The sequence below is a fragment of the Stegodyphus dumicola genome, chromosome 9 (assembly GCF_044657685.1).
Source record: "Stegodyphus dumicola isolate Sdum_Otavi_A_Nest chromosome 9, ASM4465768v1".
NCBI classification, from domain to species: Eukaryota; Metazoa; Arthropoda; class Arachnida; order Araneae; family Eresidae; genus Stegodyphus; species Stegodyphus dumicola.
The window spans coordinates 4,457,944-4,476,303 of NC_140776.1; the positions used below are offsets into that span (position 1 = coordinate 4,457,944).

General features: G+C 33.1%; 1 protein-coding gene across 3 annotated transcripts in view; it reads right to left on the reverse strand.

Moving 5' to 3' along the window:
- Window positions 1-18,360, reverse strand: part of LOC118192858 (glutamate receptor ionotropic, NMDA 2B-like) — a 152,467-nt gene that overhangs the window by 106,639 nt on the left and 27,468 nt on the right. For all 3 annotated transcript variants that reach the window (XM_085823174.1, XM_085823173.1, XM_085823175.1), the window contains exons 3-4: window positions 4,912-5,095; window positions 4,524-4,647 (exon numbers count right to left, since the gene is read on the reverse strand). In XM_085823174.1, coding sequence (XP_085679300.1) covers window positions 4,524-4,647; window positions 4,912-5,095 — 308 coding nt within the window. The remainder of the gene's footprint in view (window positions 1-4,523; window positions 4,648-4,911; window positions 5,096-18,360) is intronic.

Here is an 18,360-nt window from a genome sequence, read left to right on the forward strand (position 1 = left end):
GGAGAACTTTCCTAGGAAACCTGGCTTTTATAGACATGGGAAAACAATGGAAACGCCCATGCAGCCAGCCCGTTCAAATGTAATCGAACCCAGGTCCAAACTACCAGTGTTCAGCGATTTTACCGCTCGACCAGTGGTGGGCCTCATTGTTCAACAAAAAGCGCTTAATTAACTTAATATATCGTTATCAAATGATGCAGTAAGTCGGCAAATTCATTAAATGGCAATTTCCATAAAAGAGACACTTATTCACAAGATAAAACACAGTGAGTATTTCACAATGCAGTTGGATGAAAGTACTTTAATTAATATACTTTCTTAAACACTTTCTTCAGTTATTTATTTACATACGTTTCGAAGAAGATAAACTAATTGCCAAAGAGTATTTATTTTTTGAATTTTTCCATGATAGAGCAACTCGAAATGAAATTTTCAAGGTAATTGACAATTTTATGTCTGAGAATAATTCTTGGAATAAGTGCATTGTCGTATGCAGTAATGGATCGGTGGCTTTAACGAAAACCATTCCGGTGTTATTTCTCAAATAAAGAAAATCGCACCTGAAACCAAATTTACTCACTGCGCTGTTCATCGTGAAGCTGTAGTAGCCAAAACAATCCCTGAAAACCTGAAAATCGTTTGGAGTCAAGCTGTGAAAATTTTAAATTTTATTGAAACCCGAGTTTTAAATTCAAGAATATTTACGATTTTATGCCAAGAGATGGGCAGTGAACATGAAACGCTTTTGTTACATTCCTAAGTAAGGGGTTTATCCAAAGGCAAATAATCATTGAAATCGACTTGATCAGATCGAATATGGTTCAGAAATTCAAATTTTCCTCAGAGATTCAAAATTTTAATTGCAAAAATATTTATTGAGTGAATTATGTTTGGCGCATTTAGCATATTTTGCTGATGGTTTTGTATAGTTAAATTAATTAAATTTAGGGTTAAAAGAAAAAAGTGTTAATTTGTTTAATTAGAGATAAAATAAATGCAATGTTAAAAAATACTTGAGCTTATAATCAAATAATTGGAGAATATTATTCTAAGCTTTTTTCTACTTTTAGAAAGTTTTCCAGCCGATAATTTGAAAATAAAAGAAGAATTAGAATCCGAGACTGACTATCGCAGAATTAGCACCCGACATTAAAAATTATCCACCAGCACTAAAAATACTGAAAAAAAAAGGAAAATTGTTTATGATAATAATTTCATTGATAAATAATTTCAAAATGTATTTTCCAGAGGGTTGAGAAAACGAAAATTGGATTAGATATCCATTTTGTTCAAATGTACCTGAAATTTTATGTAGCGAAGAAAAAGAACAATTGATAGAAATTTCGAACTCTAGCTGAAGATTTCATGAATAGCACACCTGCTAACCTTTGGTTGAGCCGAAATAAAGAATTTAAAGGCATTTAAAAAAAGCTATTAAATTCTTATTGCATTTTTGCACAACCTATTTGTGTGAACATAGCTGTAATTGATAGAAATTTCCTATGATCGAACTCTAATTGAAGATTTCATAAATAACACAAATGTTAACTTTTGGCTGAACTTAAAAAAATAATTTAAAGGCATTTCAAATAAAGCTATTAAATTCTTATTGCTTTTTTGCACAACCTATTTGTGTAAACAAGAATTTTCTTCCCAGTTATAGTTGAAAAATAAATACAGAATTAAATCAAAAGTGTATCCTAATTTATGGTTAAAGCTAAGTGAAATAAACCCAGACATAAATAAATTGATCTGTCGTAAACAGGCTCAAATTTCGCAGTACATTTTAAAATTAAAGTATTATAACTTAAATTTTAATAATTAAAACGGTAACCAATTTTTAATTTAATATTCTTATGTGTACATATTCAACACAAATAGCTAATAGGTTGCTCGAATGGCATTATCTTTATATATATATAAGCGGCTAAAGTGTGTGCCGCAGAAAGTTTATTGTTGCCACTCGGAAAAATGAGCACAGAAATTAGCGTTTCAGCAGTTTTTAATTAATATCTCGGCCGATTAAAGTCGTACGAAGATGAGAACGGTATCGATGGATTTGGAGAATTTTTTTGGAATCCGAGGATACGCGTCTCGAATTTCAATTCGGCGCCGTTCCGTAGATATTCGAGAAAAAAGAATTTGGCACGTAGCCTAATCCCTCTAATAGGGAAAACCCAAGAAAGAAAGTGGAGAATGTAGGGAAAACGTAGAGACAAATTAGTTTTAAATTAATATCTCGGCTAATTAAAGTCCTAGGAAGACGCGGATGGTCAAAGTGGCGTGCCACGGACCTGCGGAATCCAACAGTGTGCTTCGCCAGCCGTTTCAGAGGAGATAATGTTACTTCAACCCATATCTATATCTATATCTATATCTATCTCTCTCTCTCTCTCTCTCTCTCTATATATATATATATATGCGGCTTAAGTGTTTGTTTGTCACAGATAGTTTATTGGTAGCTTGCGTAACTGTACTAGACAATGGGGTGAAGTTGCCATGGCACTGGGTTGCCGTTTCAATTGAGACGTTAACAATTCCTGTAAAACTTGCCTTTGCTATGAACATCCATAAGTCTCAGGGCCAAACGCTTAAGCGTGTTTGCATTTTTTTTTACCTGAGCCTGCATTTGAACATTTGAACGGAGGTAAAATTAAAAATAATGGATGGTCCTCTGCAAGGCGAGCTTAAAAATGATGGAAAGATCTACACAAGAAATGTTGTGTACAAAGAGATCTTTGACATGTGAATTAACATTTCGCTATTTAAATTTTATTTTATTGATTGAGCTGGCGGTGGCTCTTAAGAAATGTAAGCCAGTAATTTCTTTCATTGCACTCTAAGCAATTAAGCAAGTAGAAGGGGGGAAACTTCGTGGGGCAGTAAGCAAAGGGGCGTTATCGCCACCTGCCCTGGGTAATTCAGTTTAAATTAGCAGACACTTTTGCACAAATCATTTTAATTACAATTTATAATATCTAGAACAGCGATCATTTCGTATGACCGTCAGCATTCTAGTATATATGTATATATAATATTTCTATTGAGAAACTGAAAAGTAATCATTGTAAAACGTAGTGGTGGTACAAAAGTTTTTTTCATTTTTTTTTTAGATGGTACCTGTTAGTTAAAGGTTGAGAATCGCTGCTTTAGACGAATGGATTTTCTTATATATTTTTAAAGGAGTATTAAATTGAATTTTGGATGAATAGTGTACTGTTTAGTTTACTTAGCTGACTTTATTGGATAAATATGTTTATTACTTGCAACAAAAATTTATTATAAAAAATAAAGTCTATTGATATACCATATGTAGTTTATTTCTTTTTTATTCCGCAAATCACAACACGCGTTTTATTACCCCTGTCCTTAAAAGAGAGTAAAAAATCGGGGCGACATTATTATTGTTTTTCTCTCCACGTGAGAAAAATAAGGCCATGGTTTTACTTCTAGGATTTACTCAAAAATAAAAATTAATTTCATTATTTTAATGTATTTAAAACCGAAATGAACTAAGTGTTCAGGTAAAAAAAAATTCATCATTCAGTTTTTGACAAAATATGTACTTTTAATTTTAGTACAACTGAAATAAAAGTGTTTCATTTTTAGTATATAATAATTGTTGAATAATAATTCAATTTATTGTTATTATGTATTTAGAAGCGAAACAGACTTAGTGTTTCGGTAAATAAAATGTAATTTCACCATTCAATTTTGTCGAAAAATATATTTTTGATTTTTTTTTAATGAAAACAAGATTATTTTTTATAATAAATATGTTATTTATTCCCATCAAAGGAACTAAAGGGAGTAAAAAAATAAATACCTCTCATTTACGTTGTATCAAATTGTCTTGCAAGAAAAAGACAAGACACCTCATGTGGATATCCCGTTTAACTCGATGGTCTTGAACTGTTAGTCGATATATTTGGAGCACTGGCGTTACTCTAGAATTATACTAAAATGCGCTTTGTTTCTCAATCAACAAAATGAATTACGCATCCTATAAACAATTATCTTCTAGGAAAAATAATTTCTGCTGAGTAAACTTATATCATACCGTTCGATAGATAAAAGGGTCATCTCGTAAACAGAAGGATTTAATCGAATATTTTTTCCTCAGCCTATCACGCATTATGGAATAATACCGTATTTTCGTAGGAAAAATCTTAGAATTAATCGAAATAAAAACTTCTCTATCGCATTACATGAAATAAAGAAACACGCGAAAACTTCCTGAAAGTGTTCTTTCACAAAAGCATACTAGAAGTATTTCTTTCAAAAGGTTAGAGAGATAAATTTAAGGAACACTTGAAGCTCACTTTTGAAACAAAAATATTTCTCGCTGTTATTTGAAATTTCAAACGATCTCAGTGTTATAAATGTAAGTTTTCTAAGATTACTTTCTGTGCCTTTAAGGTAAGTTCTCACGACCTTCCGACGGGAACAGATTTCACATTTAAGGTACGTTTACGTTATCTATTCAGCTGTATAGTCACAATCAGTTTGAAATATGTACTCACTTTCTCCCAGACATTTTTCCTATTAAGATTCAAGATCTGAAGTTCGACATGTTTGAGAGAGCCGTCTAAGTTAAAGCTGATGTCCGGACCTTGTTTCATTTTTGCTGTCACATTTTTCAGATACCTAAATAAGATAAAATATGAATTCAAAATTTCTTGTACAAAACGTTTTAACATAAGAGTGTGTTACTTACCAACATGCATAAGATTTTTGCTCTTCGCTGACATTTACAAGACGAAAATTCAGATAACAATAGACAGCGATAATAATTGTCTGTTACAAATTTCTTCACAATTTCTTTTACTGGGAAATCTATTCAGTATTTGAATTGAGTTTCATTAATTATGGTCTGCTGTAAAATAACACAAAGAGTAAAAAAATACTAACTTGAAGAAGTAATCTCCTTTATTCCATCGAGGCTGTCCTCCTCCATAGCAGCTGACATTTGGTGTAAGGCTGATATTTGCATTTTTCGGATCACTCGTGAAGAGTTCCAAGCCATGGCCGAAAACGAGAACTGCTTTCTCTAGTTCATCAAACAATCTGAACTTTGTTGTGTTGTAATATACACCTGAAATACAGTAGATTGTATATTAAAATGATCAGTGAAACTAAGAAAATGGGAAATTAATTCGCGGCTAGAAGCTAAATCTTGTTGTATATTAACATACTGGAGCTAAAAAAGTAGATGATATATTAAAATAACCATGATATAAATTAATGCCAATTTGTATAAAGCATATTTATAAAGTAAATAAAATTAAATCGGATACATTTACGATAAGTCTACACTGATACTATAGTTGAAGTTTGTTCTGAAGAATAATGTTATATAGTAATAATAAAATTCCCCTTAATGGTGTGTTGCGACTACTGATCACGTTAGTTACAATTTAAAGTAGATTAGTTCCTAATGCTGCATGTAAATTTTGTATAAAATGTTGTTAACGGTCATAAAGTAAACCACCTGCTTATATTATCAGCAAAACATTGCCCTAAATAATATTTACGTTTACATATAAAATCGCCATGTGTTTAAAGTTACAAGTATTGGTTATTTTTTCCAAGTTCAATAATCGATGAGACAGGCTAGCCGCTCGTGATTTGGCATAGTTTGTCATTATGTAGCGCAAACACATGCATAGATTTTAGAAAATTCTCTATAAAGCTATCTTTCCCCAGGCATATATTCTTCGAGGATTCAATTGTATTTATAGTTACGTATTCCACCAGTAACTTATTGTATATTCTTATTAAGTATTGTGTATCCTAACAGTATAGCCTAATTAACATTCAAGGCTTATATTAAAATATCAAGTCTGTATGCAAAGTTGAATAATTTTATTTTAAAATGCATTACATGTCTTGAATCTAGTTAGAATTTACGATTATAATTCGAAATACGGAACATATATCTGAATGTTACATTGCATCTAACTCTAATTAAATTCGATTTGAAATATAATGCGCTGTGTCAATGCATCTAAAAATTATTCTAATCTATATAACAGAGGACAATTGCTGGTTTTCATAAAAAAATATTTACTGATATATGGATATTTATTTAAAAATATCAGCACCTTACATTTTGTTGGGAAATGTGCATTCCCCCTGTGCTGAACAGCACATATTATGAAAATTTTTTGTTTGTAAAGATCCCTTTTAAATGTTGCCGAATATTCAGTATTAAAATACAACAAACGTGAAAACAATTAGTAATGGTGTGTAAAACAGGGCACACAAAATTAAACATTTATGTATAACTTTGTTTTTAACGATGCAAAAACATTCGAAATGAGTCCAGGAATTTGGTCCCAGCTAATATTAATCTAATATAAAATTATGCATCAAAGTATTGTGATAAAAACTAATTTATTTATATCTGGCGATAAATTTCATCGAAATGTTATTGACAGAGGTTAGGCCTAATGGTGAGTTAACAAGAAGTAAGTATTGCTTTGTTTACTCACGCAATGTGACTGCCTATACATTTGATTCTACGATGTGCAGAATAACGGGGAGATATTCATTCTCAAAAACAATTTTAGTCTGAATTTCAAAAAGTTTAATTTTGGAAAACAGCTACTCGCAGCAATTTTTGCAAACTTCGAAATCATTTGATGACAATACTTTGAAATAGTTGAATACTGAGTTCGAAAAGGAGTCTTCGCATTAGAGTGATTTGTATCTTGATTAATTCCGTCTGCAATATATCAAGTTACATCTGAAACAGTTGTAACTTCTGTATGAAAACGTAGTCACCAGTGGCTGACTCATAAGTTTCCTGGACACCGATAGATCGACTCGGTTTCAAAACCTGGAGAAAGACCTAGTTTCGTGCTTGCTTCGATTGTTTTTATATGTGTAAGGCAAATAATACAAGACAATTTTCATTAAGAAGTCCTCTACAAAAGCATCAATTCCTTAATTATAAAACCTTAAAGTGCTTTGATACAATCTAAATTATGCATTTCAGTTTGTATTGCCATTAGTACAAAGGGGCTTTATTCCTGGGGGACTATTGTTTTCGTTTTACGGTTTTGCGTCGAATCACTCTGAATGTCTGTTTCAATTTTCAAACTGTTGCCACCAAATATTATCGCCCTGTTTTGCTATTTTGTATTTGAAGAAATTAAATAACGAAGAAGCTGCATAGATGTATGTATGTTTCTCGCATTGTGATAAAACAATGGCACCCAGAGCCATAAAATTTTGAATGACGTAATCATACTGCAAATATGGGCATCTGGAATCCCAAATTTTAAATTTGGTATTTGTTTTATTATCCATTTCATATTTTGTAAAACTTTAACGAATTGTTGATTAACAAACTCAGCGATTTCAAAGCGAGCAATGGCAACGTTGTACAGAAAAAAAAAATTATCTCCGGCGCTTGAGATTGTGTATCTAAAATTCTAAAGATATGCTCAATTTAAAACTATTTATCGATATTGCTTTTGAACTCAATTTTATGGTTAAGTGCGAAGAATATGATATTTAATAAATAAAGGTGACACACGAAATGTGAAAAAAACGCCCCTTTCAACGTAATTTAAAGTACCAGACCTTTCAGACCTTTTTTTTTTTTTTTTTTTTAGGGCTATTCAGCTAAGGGAATGGATGAATTCAAGGAAGAAATTTTAAGAGAAACCGGCTTGTATACAAGTTACACATGGCCACAAATCATGAAAATGAACATGCAGGTAGCCCTTTGACCGGGATTCAAACCCTGACCAAACTATCTCTGTTCAGCTAATTTACTCTCTCGGCTGCTTATTGGTCTCAGGTTGTATAAAAATTCAGATATGGATATCGAGTTTACTTGTAATTTCTAACTTAAAGAGGAAAGATGCACAGCGATATAGATTAGGAATACCAGTTTATTCATCTGTTCATCATTCTAAAATTCGTTTCTTTTAAATTTGCTGTAAGAGATAAATTTTCATTTCTTCGAGCTGTGTTTCACATGTGGTCAGTCTCGCACCCTGTTGTACAAAGATACATGAGAGAAGTAATATATTTTCCAATCGAATGCATTTACTTCTACAACAAAAACGTAAAATTTATAAGGTACTTCTCCCGCCTTCTTAGCGAGCCTTCGTAGTCTGAACGCTCAGCGCGTAATTGAGTGGTCCACGGTTCGATTCCCGGGGAAGACGTAGCATATTTTTCATCTTGCCTGTTTCCAAAAATACCTAATGTCTCTACAAATTCTCTGTAATTTTACGTATTGTAACATTAGTAAACATCGTAGGAGGGTGGAAACAATTTCAGTGCCGCTTACCTAAGATCTTTCACTCTTGATGAATGAACTTTAGCATGCGATGATAGCATTATACTTTCATTTTAGTTTTCAAATCCGTTATATTTGATTCTAATTGGGACTTAATTTGTCTTCTCCGTAAGTTTCAAGCTATTAAAACTATGGGAACAAGATGGTGAGTCTTACTGATTCTAAGTTCAGTAATTTCTCAAATGACAAGTAATGATGAACAATAACAGCTAATCTTTACTAGAGTTTACAGGTAAATTCAGTTTCTATTCCTAGCGAAATCATCATCGGCAACGGTGATTCTAAATTAAAGTCAGATTTTCTAATCGGTTGCATCATCTGTACCCACGCAGTCATCTGTTTTTAAGCTGTAAAACTCACATAATTTCAGACTTTTAGATATAAAATTTTCAGAATTATTTCCTAAATCGTCTACTGCAGTTTTATCAGCGGTTTAGAGAATAAATTTATGTTATTCTCTACTGCAATCCTATAAAACAGAAGATAATTTTTTTAATTTGAGACATCTAATTATATTCCGTTCCTCAATGGGTTATACGTATTTTATAAAACCTCAGTACTGCGTTTCATCAACTTCATCAGCTTGGTCACATTTCAAATTCTGTCATGCCGCTAATCAAAAATTAGCTTAATTTTATTCTTTCATTTTACATGCACCCAAAGTGTTTTTCTTGAAGTTAGCTCTTGATCAAGAATTTAAACATTAAGAGGCGCAGAAAATCAGTAGAGGCTTTTTGGATCAAGCGTTTAAAGAATAGTCATCGTATTACAAAGAAAATAATTCTTCCTTTTTGAACCATTATGAATAAGAATTCAATAGCATTTTCCCTTTGTACAATCCGTTGTTAAAAATAGTGGACTGTAACTTGATATTACTTCAGTATAGAACCCAAAAAACCTCAGAGTCATAACGTTGACCGAAACTTCTTTATTGGCTTTCAAACAGTAGGTTAGTTGAGGAACGGCGAAGACCACAAAAACTCCGACTTCAGTGGCGGCTTACGAACACAAACTCAGAAGAACCTCTGCCTAGTTGAAACTCCAGTAATTCACAGCAACCTCAAAGCTCTAAACACGAGCTTTAAAAACCTAACAAATTTGAGTTTGCGCCGCTCCTCGGTACAAAGAAAGAAATACAATTTGCATAACATCGAACATACCCCCAGCCTTGAAGTCCCAAGGGGGTTCAAACAATAAATTTAAACTGTTGAACTGCATAAACCTGAAAAATAAAAATTAAAGTCTCTAAATCAGGAATTAAATGGCAAAGCGCATAGCTTTGCTATAGGTCGTTTTATTTCACCATTAGACGTGCGTAAACTCACCACTCGAACTTTCTCATCCAGACCAGGATACACTTTAGTAATTCTACCTAACTTCCAACGTAGCGGAGGTAGATTTTCCTTATTAATAAGAACCATATCACCAATCTTCAGATCTTGTTGTAACGTGCACCACTTGGGTCTCTGCTGCAATCTAGATAAATACTCACTGCTCCATCGATTACAGAAATGTTGAAATAACTTTTGCACGTTCCTACAACGGTCACTGCAGCTCATGGTTTCTTGAATTTGGTTAGATTCTGGAATAGCGCTTAAAGCCGCTCCGGTTAAAAAGTGCCCTGGTGTTATCGCCTCCAAGTCGCTACAATCACTTGAAGCTGGTACCAAAGGCCTAGAACTAAGACAGGATTCAATTTGGGTTATTAATGTTAAAAATTCCTCGTATGTTAAAATAAGTGTTCCTAAACATCTTTTTAAGTGATGTTTCATAGACTAGATACCCGCTTCCCAAAGCCCTCCAAAATGAGGGGCAGAGGGACGATTAAATAACCATTTAATATTTTCTGAAGAAATATAACCCTGTAGCTGTTCATCACGTTGAACAATAGAAAAGGCTTTCCTTAATTCTTTATTAGCTCCTATAAAATTCGTTGCACAATCACTGTGAATTTCACACGGTTTGCCTCTACGAGCTATAAACCGCTTAAGTGTCGCGAGGAATGATTTTGTTGAAAGATCTCCAACTAATTCTAAGTGTATTGCTCTTGTAGTAAAACAAATAAATAGACATACGTAACACTTAAAGATTTTGACTCCTCTACCCGGCCGATATTTTACGTTAAATGGTCCTGCTAAATCAAACACGAGAAAAAGCTCTACTTTGAGTAACTCTTGAAGCGGGTAAATCTGTCATTAGCTGAGTTGCAGTTTGCGCTCTAACTCTACGGCAGATAACACATTGGTTTATACACTTTCTTATAATATCTCTAGCATTCACAATCCAAAATCTATGTCGTATGACAGAAGTGAGTAGCTGCGTACCTGCGTGAAGATACGTGTCATGATAATGCTTAATAATTAAACGCGTAATATTGTGATTCTTAGGTAAAATCATAGGTTTATTCTGATTATTTGAAACTGTAGAGTTTCTGAGCCTTCCGCCTACACGCATTACTTCCGCGGAATGCAAGAAAGGACTTAAAGACAGTAATTTACTTGATGTCTTCAAGGGTTTACCAGATTCTAAACAGAATAATTCTTCTGGAAATTCGGCTCTTTGCACAATCCTAACAATCATAGAAGTAACTTCACAGAATTCTTCAGTAGAAAAATAACCCTTTATACGCTCTGTAGGTAACTTACTACAATTATTTCTGAATCTTATACATAACGCTAAGACTCGACATAACTTTAACCATGATGAAAATCTTGAAAACACACTAGGCTCTTCAAATTTGGAAACATTTGAACTGAAACTCTTTTTCAATTCCTTCAACATAACTTCACCCTCTAATTCTACACTTGAATTTTGCTGTACATGAATTAGGGATTCGTTTAACCACTGAGGTTCCTTTCATCCATAACTCACATTGTAGGAATTCTGATGGAATAAAACCTCTGGTCCCACAGCCTGCAGGATTTCCTTTCCCAGCAACATAATTCCATTAAATACCTGGAACAGCTTCCTGGATTTTTGCAACTCGATTTGCCACAAAAGGTAGCCAACGGCGAGGTTCGGACGAGACCCATGCCAATGTAACCCGCGAGTAGGTCCATGCGTAAATATTGTTAATAGGCAGTTCTATGCACAATAATACTGCATGTAAGAGGTTGGTTAAAAGTAACGCAGCACACAACTCTAGTCTCGGAAGAGACTGGGTTTTTAAGGGCGCTACTCTGGTTTTCGATGTCAGAAGGCTGACTTTGACTGACGAATCAAGGTTGATTGTTCGGAGATAGATGACTGCACAATAAGCCTTTTCTGAAGCGTCGCAGAAAACATGGATATTTATAACTACTGCCTTCGGACTCAAGACACACCTCGGAAATTGTAAGCTTGAAAGTAAGGGCAATTCTATATAGAAACGCTTCCATTTTATACTTATTCTCTTATCAACGAGTTCATCCCAACCCAGCTGTAAGTTCCATAACTCTTGTAATAATATTTTCGCGTATATTATTGTTGGCGCTAACCATCCCATTGGATGAAAGATTTTGGCTACTTCTGATAAAATAGTCCTCTTAGTAAACTCTTTATCACTTATGCATACCGAAAAATGAAACGTATCACTAGAGTTGTTCCAATTAATTCCCAATACTTTTACTTTCTTGTCACTGTTTATTTCAAGAGAAATACTGGATTCTCGTAAGCACTCGGGAATATTCTCTAAAATAGCTGAACTGTTTGAAATCCACTTCCTTAAGCGAAATCCACCCCTTTTCATCATTTCATTCAACTGCTGAACTAGAACATTCGCTTCCTCTTCACTTTGTGCCTCTGAAAGCAAATCATCAACATAAAAATCACGAAGGGCAATTTTTGATGCTAAAGGAAATCTCACTTGTTCATCTAATGCAAGTTGTTTCATTACTCTAGTAGACAAATATGGCGCACAGGCAGTTCCATATGTAACTATCACTAATCTAAATGTACTCAAGGGCTCACTAGGACTATCCCTCCAAAGCATTCGTTGCCAATTTGTATCTTCTGGGTGGACACGAATTTGTCTGAACATCTTCTCTACATCGGCACATTCTGCAATTTTGTGATTTCTAAACCGTAGAAGAATTGGAAACAGCTCTTGCTGAACTCTTGGCCCAACCATCAAAATATCATTCAATGAAAGACCCGATGTCGTTTTAGCTGAAGCATCGGAAACAACTCTCAGTTTAGTCGTAGTACTTGATTCCTTTAATACGGCATGATGAGGCATGTAATACGGAGAGTCAATAAGAATCTCTCTCTCAGGCACTCCCTCCATATGTCTCAGCTCAAGGTATTCCCTCATGAAATCCTTATACTGTTCATATATCTGAGGCCTTTTTAGAAGTGGATTTTCTAAAGATTGGAATCTACGCATAGCTAATTGTCTGGAATCTCCAAGCTGAGAAGGCGGAGAGTAAAACGGTAATTTCACAGTATATACCCCACTTTCCTCTCTCGTATATGTAGATTTGAAATAATCTTCACATGCTCTCTCCGATTTAGTAAGCATGTCAAACGTAGGTACAGCATACAATTTCCAAAAGTCAAACAGCATCTGATCAGTTTCCACTTTTATATTATTCACATAGATAGTAGGATTAATTTCTGTTGAATTATTTACACTACCTGAAATAATCCATCCTAGTTCAGAACGAGAAGCTACCGGTTTACTTTCTTCGCATTTAATTATTTCTCCCTTTAAAAGAGGTAAGGCAATATCTACGCCTAAAAGTATATCAACAGGCCCACTTTTGTAAAATGTTGGATCTGCTAACATTAAATCATTATATTCCTCAACGTACTTCTTATCCAATGTAAAATGCGGCAAAGTTCCAATAATTCTATTGATGATAAATACTGGTGATTTAAATGACACTTTTGCCGGAAAATGCGGAACGAAGTTTATTTCCGTAAATCCATTAGTTTTCGTATCCAAAGACCCTAAACATGAAATAAAAACTTTGGCATTTCTTCTTGCTAACCCTAGCCTTTTTACACAATCTTCTGAAATCAGGCATGCTTGACTGCCAGGGTCAAGGAGGGCTCTACACAATTGGTATTCACCCGATGAATTTAACACTTTAATAACAGCCGTACATAATAAAACTTCACTCTGAAAATTAAAGTCTGAAACACAAGATTTAATTACTGGACTAGAACTTGCGATATTCTCCCCTGACCCAGCCGATTGAGCGCGAGGTTCTGGCCCTGGGAAAAATAGCTTAGCCGTCACTGATAATTCACTCGAACTGTTCGTAACTCCTTTACGTGCCTTTGGTTCATTTTGAACTCTTTCGAAATGCAGTAGTGTGTGATGATTTTTAAAGCACTTTATACATTTATGTGTACTTCTACACTCGAAAGCTTTATAATTTGAAACCAAACAATTAAAACAAACATTATTTCTCTTGACAAAATTAACGCGTTCCTGAACCTTCAAATATATAAACTTATTACATTTAAAAACTGAATGACCGGCTTTATAATATGTACACTGCGCGCGAATCTCTGAAGCCAATGAAGTTAATTTGTCTTTTGTAACTTGTTTTTTAACACCTTGCGGTTTACCTGCTTGCAAGGTTCTGGCATGAGATTTCAAAAACTCTAGCAGATTATTAAGTGTTGGTATTTCCTCACTCTTTAATGTTCTTTCCCACCATCCTCTCGTCGAAGAATCCAATTTAAACTGTACTATTAACATTAAAATTGTATCCGCGAATTGCTCCAATTTGAATCCTAGATTTTCAAATGAACATACACACTCTCTTACAGTGTCTACTAATGCTAATATCTGACTAGGAATTTCAGATTGTAAATTTGATAAATATAAGATTTTCTTTAATAACGATGAAAGTAATTCTCTCTTATAGGAAAATCTTTGACGCAATAAATGCCACGCTATTTCGAAATTCCTGTCACAAATAGTTAAAGCTTGAACAATCCGCAAAGCATCTCCTTTTAAAGAACCCTTTAAATATTGTAGCTTTTGTGCACCTGATAAACGGTCATTATCCACTATCGCCGTTTTAAATAAATCAGAAAATGATAATCATTCTTCAGTACTGCCACTACATACAGGAAGAGTTAGCTTAGGTAAGCGTATACTCGCTATTTCACAAGATTTAGTTTCCACACTAATGTCTAAACATTCTTAACTCTGGTTAGCATTAAAATTAACTCATCAACAGTATCTTGTATGATCTGTTGTTCTTCTATAAATACATCAATATCTTTTTCTTCACACACTACAAATATGTTACTAAAAATATCCGAAAGTTCGGTCATTAAATTATTTAATCTAGATTTAAAAAGTTCTAACTGATCAACATCAGCAGAATCGTAAGTTACTGTAATTTTCTCTTTCAGTTTACTTAACTTAGCTTTAGCTACACGCTTTTTAGTCTTAAGCGTTGTAAATTCCATTATGTAATAAGAAAGATAAAAAACCACACTGACTCACCAAATTTACTGCGACTCCGGCTCGACGGACCAAAAAACATGTACGATCCGTTGTTAAAAATAGTGGACTGTAAATTGACTTGATATTACTTCAGTATAGAACCCAAAAACCTCAGAGTCATAACGTTGACCGAAACTTCTTTATTGGCTTTCAAACAGTAGGTTAGTTGAGGAACGGCGAAGACCACACAAACTCCGACTTCAGTGGCTGCTTACCAACACAAACTCAGAAAAACCTCTGCCTAGTTGAAACTCCAGTAATTCACAGCAACCTCAAAGCTCTAAACGCGAGCATTAAAAACCTAACAAATTTGCGTCTGCGCCGCTCCTCGGTACAAAGAAAGAAATACAATTTGCATAACATCGAACACCCTTTTCGTCGAGTATTTATGAAATTGCAAGTACTTTATATAAATTTAATCTTCTGTCAATAAAATTTGAAGTTTGATTCTTAAAGATCCCATTCCGAATAGAGATTCTTGAAGTATCAGCAGTGTGTTTATAGGTCAAATAAAGAAAGCCAAGAAATTCACATCAGAGAACATGAGACTTAAGCTTCAGAAATAGGAAGTCATAAATCTTCCACTATCCATCACAGCTGGTCAAAAGATCACATTTCGTTTTTTCTATATCCAAAAGTATTAAAAACACATCTTCCGTTGATGAGTAATGTTTCTTGGAGGCGCTTCACATCGATAAATATCTTATATTACTTGTTAATGATTCTAGTTCTAAACCCTCTTTACCTTTAAGTTTTCAATAAATTAATTCCTAGTGTTTTTCGTTCTCGTTTTTGTCAATAGATACTACTATGTCTTATGTTTTGTGATTTTGATAAAATATGGCAGTTTTGCCCATTGTTCTCGCCTAGACACATTGTTCTCTTTCAACATTTTCTATCTCGCAGCTGAAGGAAAAGGTTACATTAAACTGTGAAATTATGATGCTCAAAATTTGTTCAAACCGCAAAGATACTTATTACTCATTATTGTGTTTTTAACACCTTTTCTGTCATTAATAAATGAAATCTTCGAGAAATAAAGGGAATTATGAGCGTTACTTGTCGAAATTGAGATTTTTTTTAAAAATTATATTTATTTATTGCAGCTTTTCTCGTAATCAGGCAAATTCCAATTCCTGGTTCCAAAATTTTCAGCTTCTGAATTCAGTAGCATAATTTGTACCCATTTCACTTATTTCCCGCATTTTAGGTTACTTACCGGATTGTTTTGTAAACATTTGTAATATAAACTTATCGCAGGTGAATAACAATGGATTAATTATTAACACGTATTCATTCTTTCGAAATTATTAAGGATTTTAACATTTCAAGTGAATAATTTGTTTATTGTCTGTTCACATTTTCTGTCTCGAACTGAAAGAAGAAATTTGTTAAGTAAGTTAATTTTAACGCATAACCTATGGGGCCGCAGAATTTGTCTGTTCACATTTTCTGGCTCAAAAACTGAAAGAAGAAATTCGTTAAGTAAGTTAATTTTAACGCTATGCCTATGGGTTCGCAAAAGAGTTATGCGGCACTTCTGAAAGAAATGCGAAGGCAATGTTAATTAATATAGTTGAAGAGGACAATTAAACATTAAATATAATTGCTCTTGGCTCTCGTGAAAACTCAGTTTTCCCACATGCATAATATATAAGTAACTTTCGCTGTTTTTTCGCGAGGTAGTTGATAAAAAATGTTTTTCGCCGTTTTAAACTAAAAAATTTACTGTTTTGGTATTTTGAGTTAAATTTAAACGCAATGTTTTAAGAAGTGTTTATCACGTCGCAAGCATAATTATCACTTGAGAATTTCTAAATTCTTTTTGCTGTAGGAAGTTTGCAATTGTCAAACAGAACTAATGAATATTATAAGGTTAATTATTTTTTAATGCTAATAGGACAATCTTTATTTGTGTATTGCTGTTCTATTTAAAAGATTAATTGCGATATTTTAAGACAAAATTAATAGTTATAAATATAAATGAAGAGAATTTCATCAGGATTTTAAATATGGAATGGATAGCAAGACCGTTAGAATTTTTTATACACAAACAGATTCTCAGTGACGGTGACATTAAAGTTAATATACTTTAAGAATGTTTAAATGAAAATTTATCCCATAGCTAAAGTTCCATTAACATGGTCTACTATAATGGGACTAACTATGAGTAGACCAAATATTCATATTTCCAGTATACGTAATTAAGATGTTAGAATATTTACTGAATATCTAGTTTGGCTTTAAATAAACAAAGCAGTTTAAAATCTCTTTTTATTTTCTTATTTTCAAACTCGACACACTTTCTAGTAAATTATGTTTACATAGTGCTTCGTGTCTTAATTAAAAAACTCAGAAATATGTTTACTATGAAACATCAGTCATTTATTCACAGCCCCAAAATGGTTGAATGACCTAAATAAATCTTTTGCAACTGCTGTCTGCAACTTATTTACAATTTCTGGAACGTTTGAAATTTTTTACCACATTTGATTTTCATTTAGATTTTTAAAAGATTTCAAGAAAATTTGTCTTTTTTCTTCAATCCAGTAGGATTTTAATCTTAAATTGAAAAATTTATGAATCGAGGCATGATATTTTTTAAACAATATTTATTCTTATATTTTCAAACATACGGAAGAACGTGAAGAAATTTCAAAATAACGAAACGTTATTAGAAGAAAAGGGAATACCATCAATATGAATGTTAACCATGAAAACAAAGAATAAATTTTTCCATTCCAGACCAGCACTGAACATTGCAATTTAAAGAAAAAGGGATATGTTTAAAATATAAATATTAACTATGAGGATAAAATATAAATTTAAACATAAAATTTAAGAAAAGGGGAAAATGTTCAATGTAAACATGAAACATGAGAACGCAAAATAAAATTTAGCTTTGCAAGTAAAGTTATAGATCTTAAATTCCACAGGTCAACGTGGCTTTAGAGACAGATTAGTATTGTAATTTACACAAGTCTGCTTAATTTTAGAAACAAACTTACTCGATGAATTTAAGTTTAATAATTACTCGTAGAATAAAATGTTTCAAGTCTAGACTATACAATATGAAGCCAAACGATGGTCAGCATAAGGTTAAAAAACTCGTCCCAGAAAGTGCAATTTATGCTTAAAAATAAAAAGGCTTATTTAAACCACAATTATGGTCTAACTTATTACATACAGCATTAAAACACAAACATTCACTACCTGCAAACGAAAGCAATTAGTCTAAAGCGTCTTCAGTTTCAGTTCTAGTTATTTAATCAATCAAACATGTGGAAGTGTACTATTTATCTAAATGCAATTTCCATCTGTCCTACGAAACCTCTTAAAATTACAGTCAACCGGCCATCACAGGAGAAACCTCCAAAGGCGACAAGCACTTCACTGGACCAGAAGTAATTTTATTAAATTTTAAGGTAAGCTGCTGAGAAAAAAATCACAGTACATTTATTTACATTCCAGTAGCTTAGATTTGCATAAAATGTCTTAACCAGACGAATTATTGCGAAAGAAAGTAAGAAGAATAGAGAATTCTAAAAACTTAAAATGTGCTTTTGAGAAATTAAGGCAATTATTATAAAGTAGG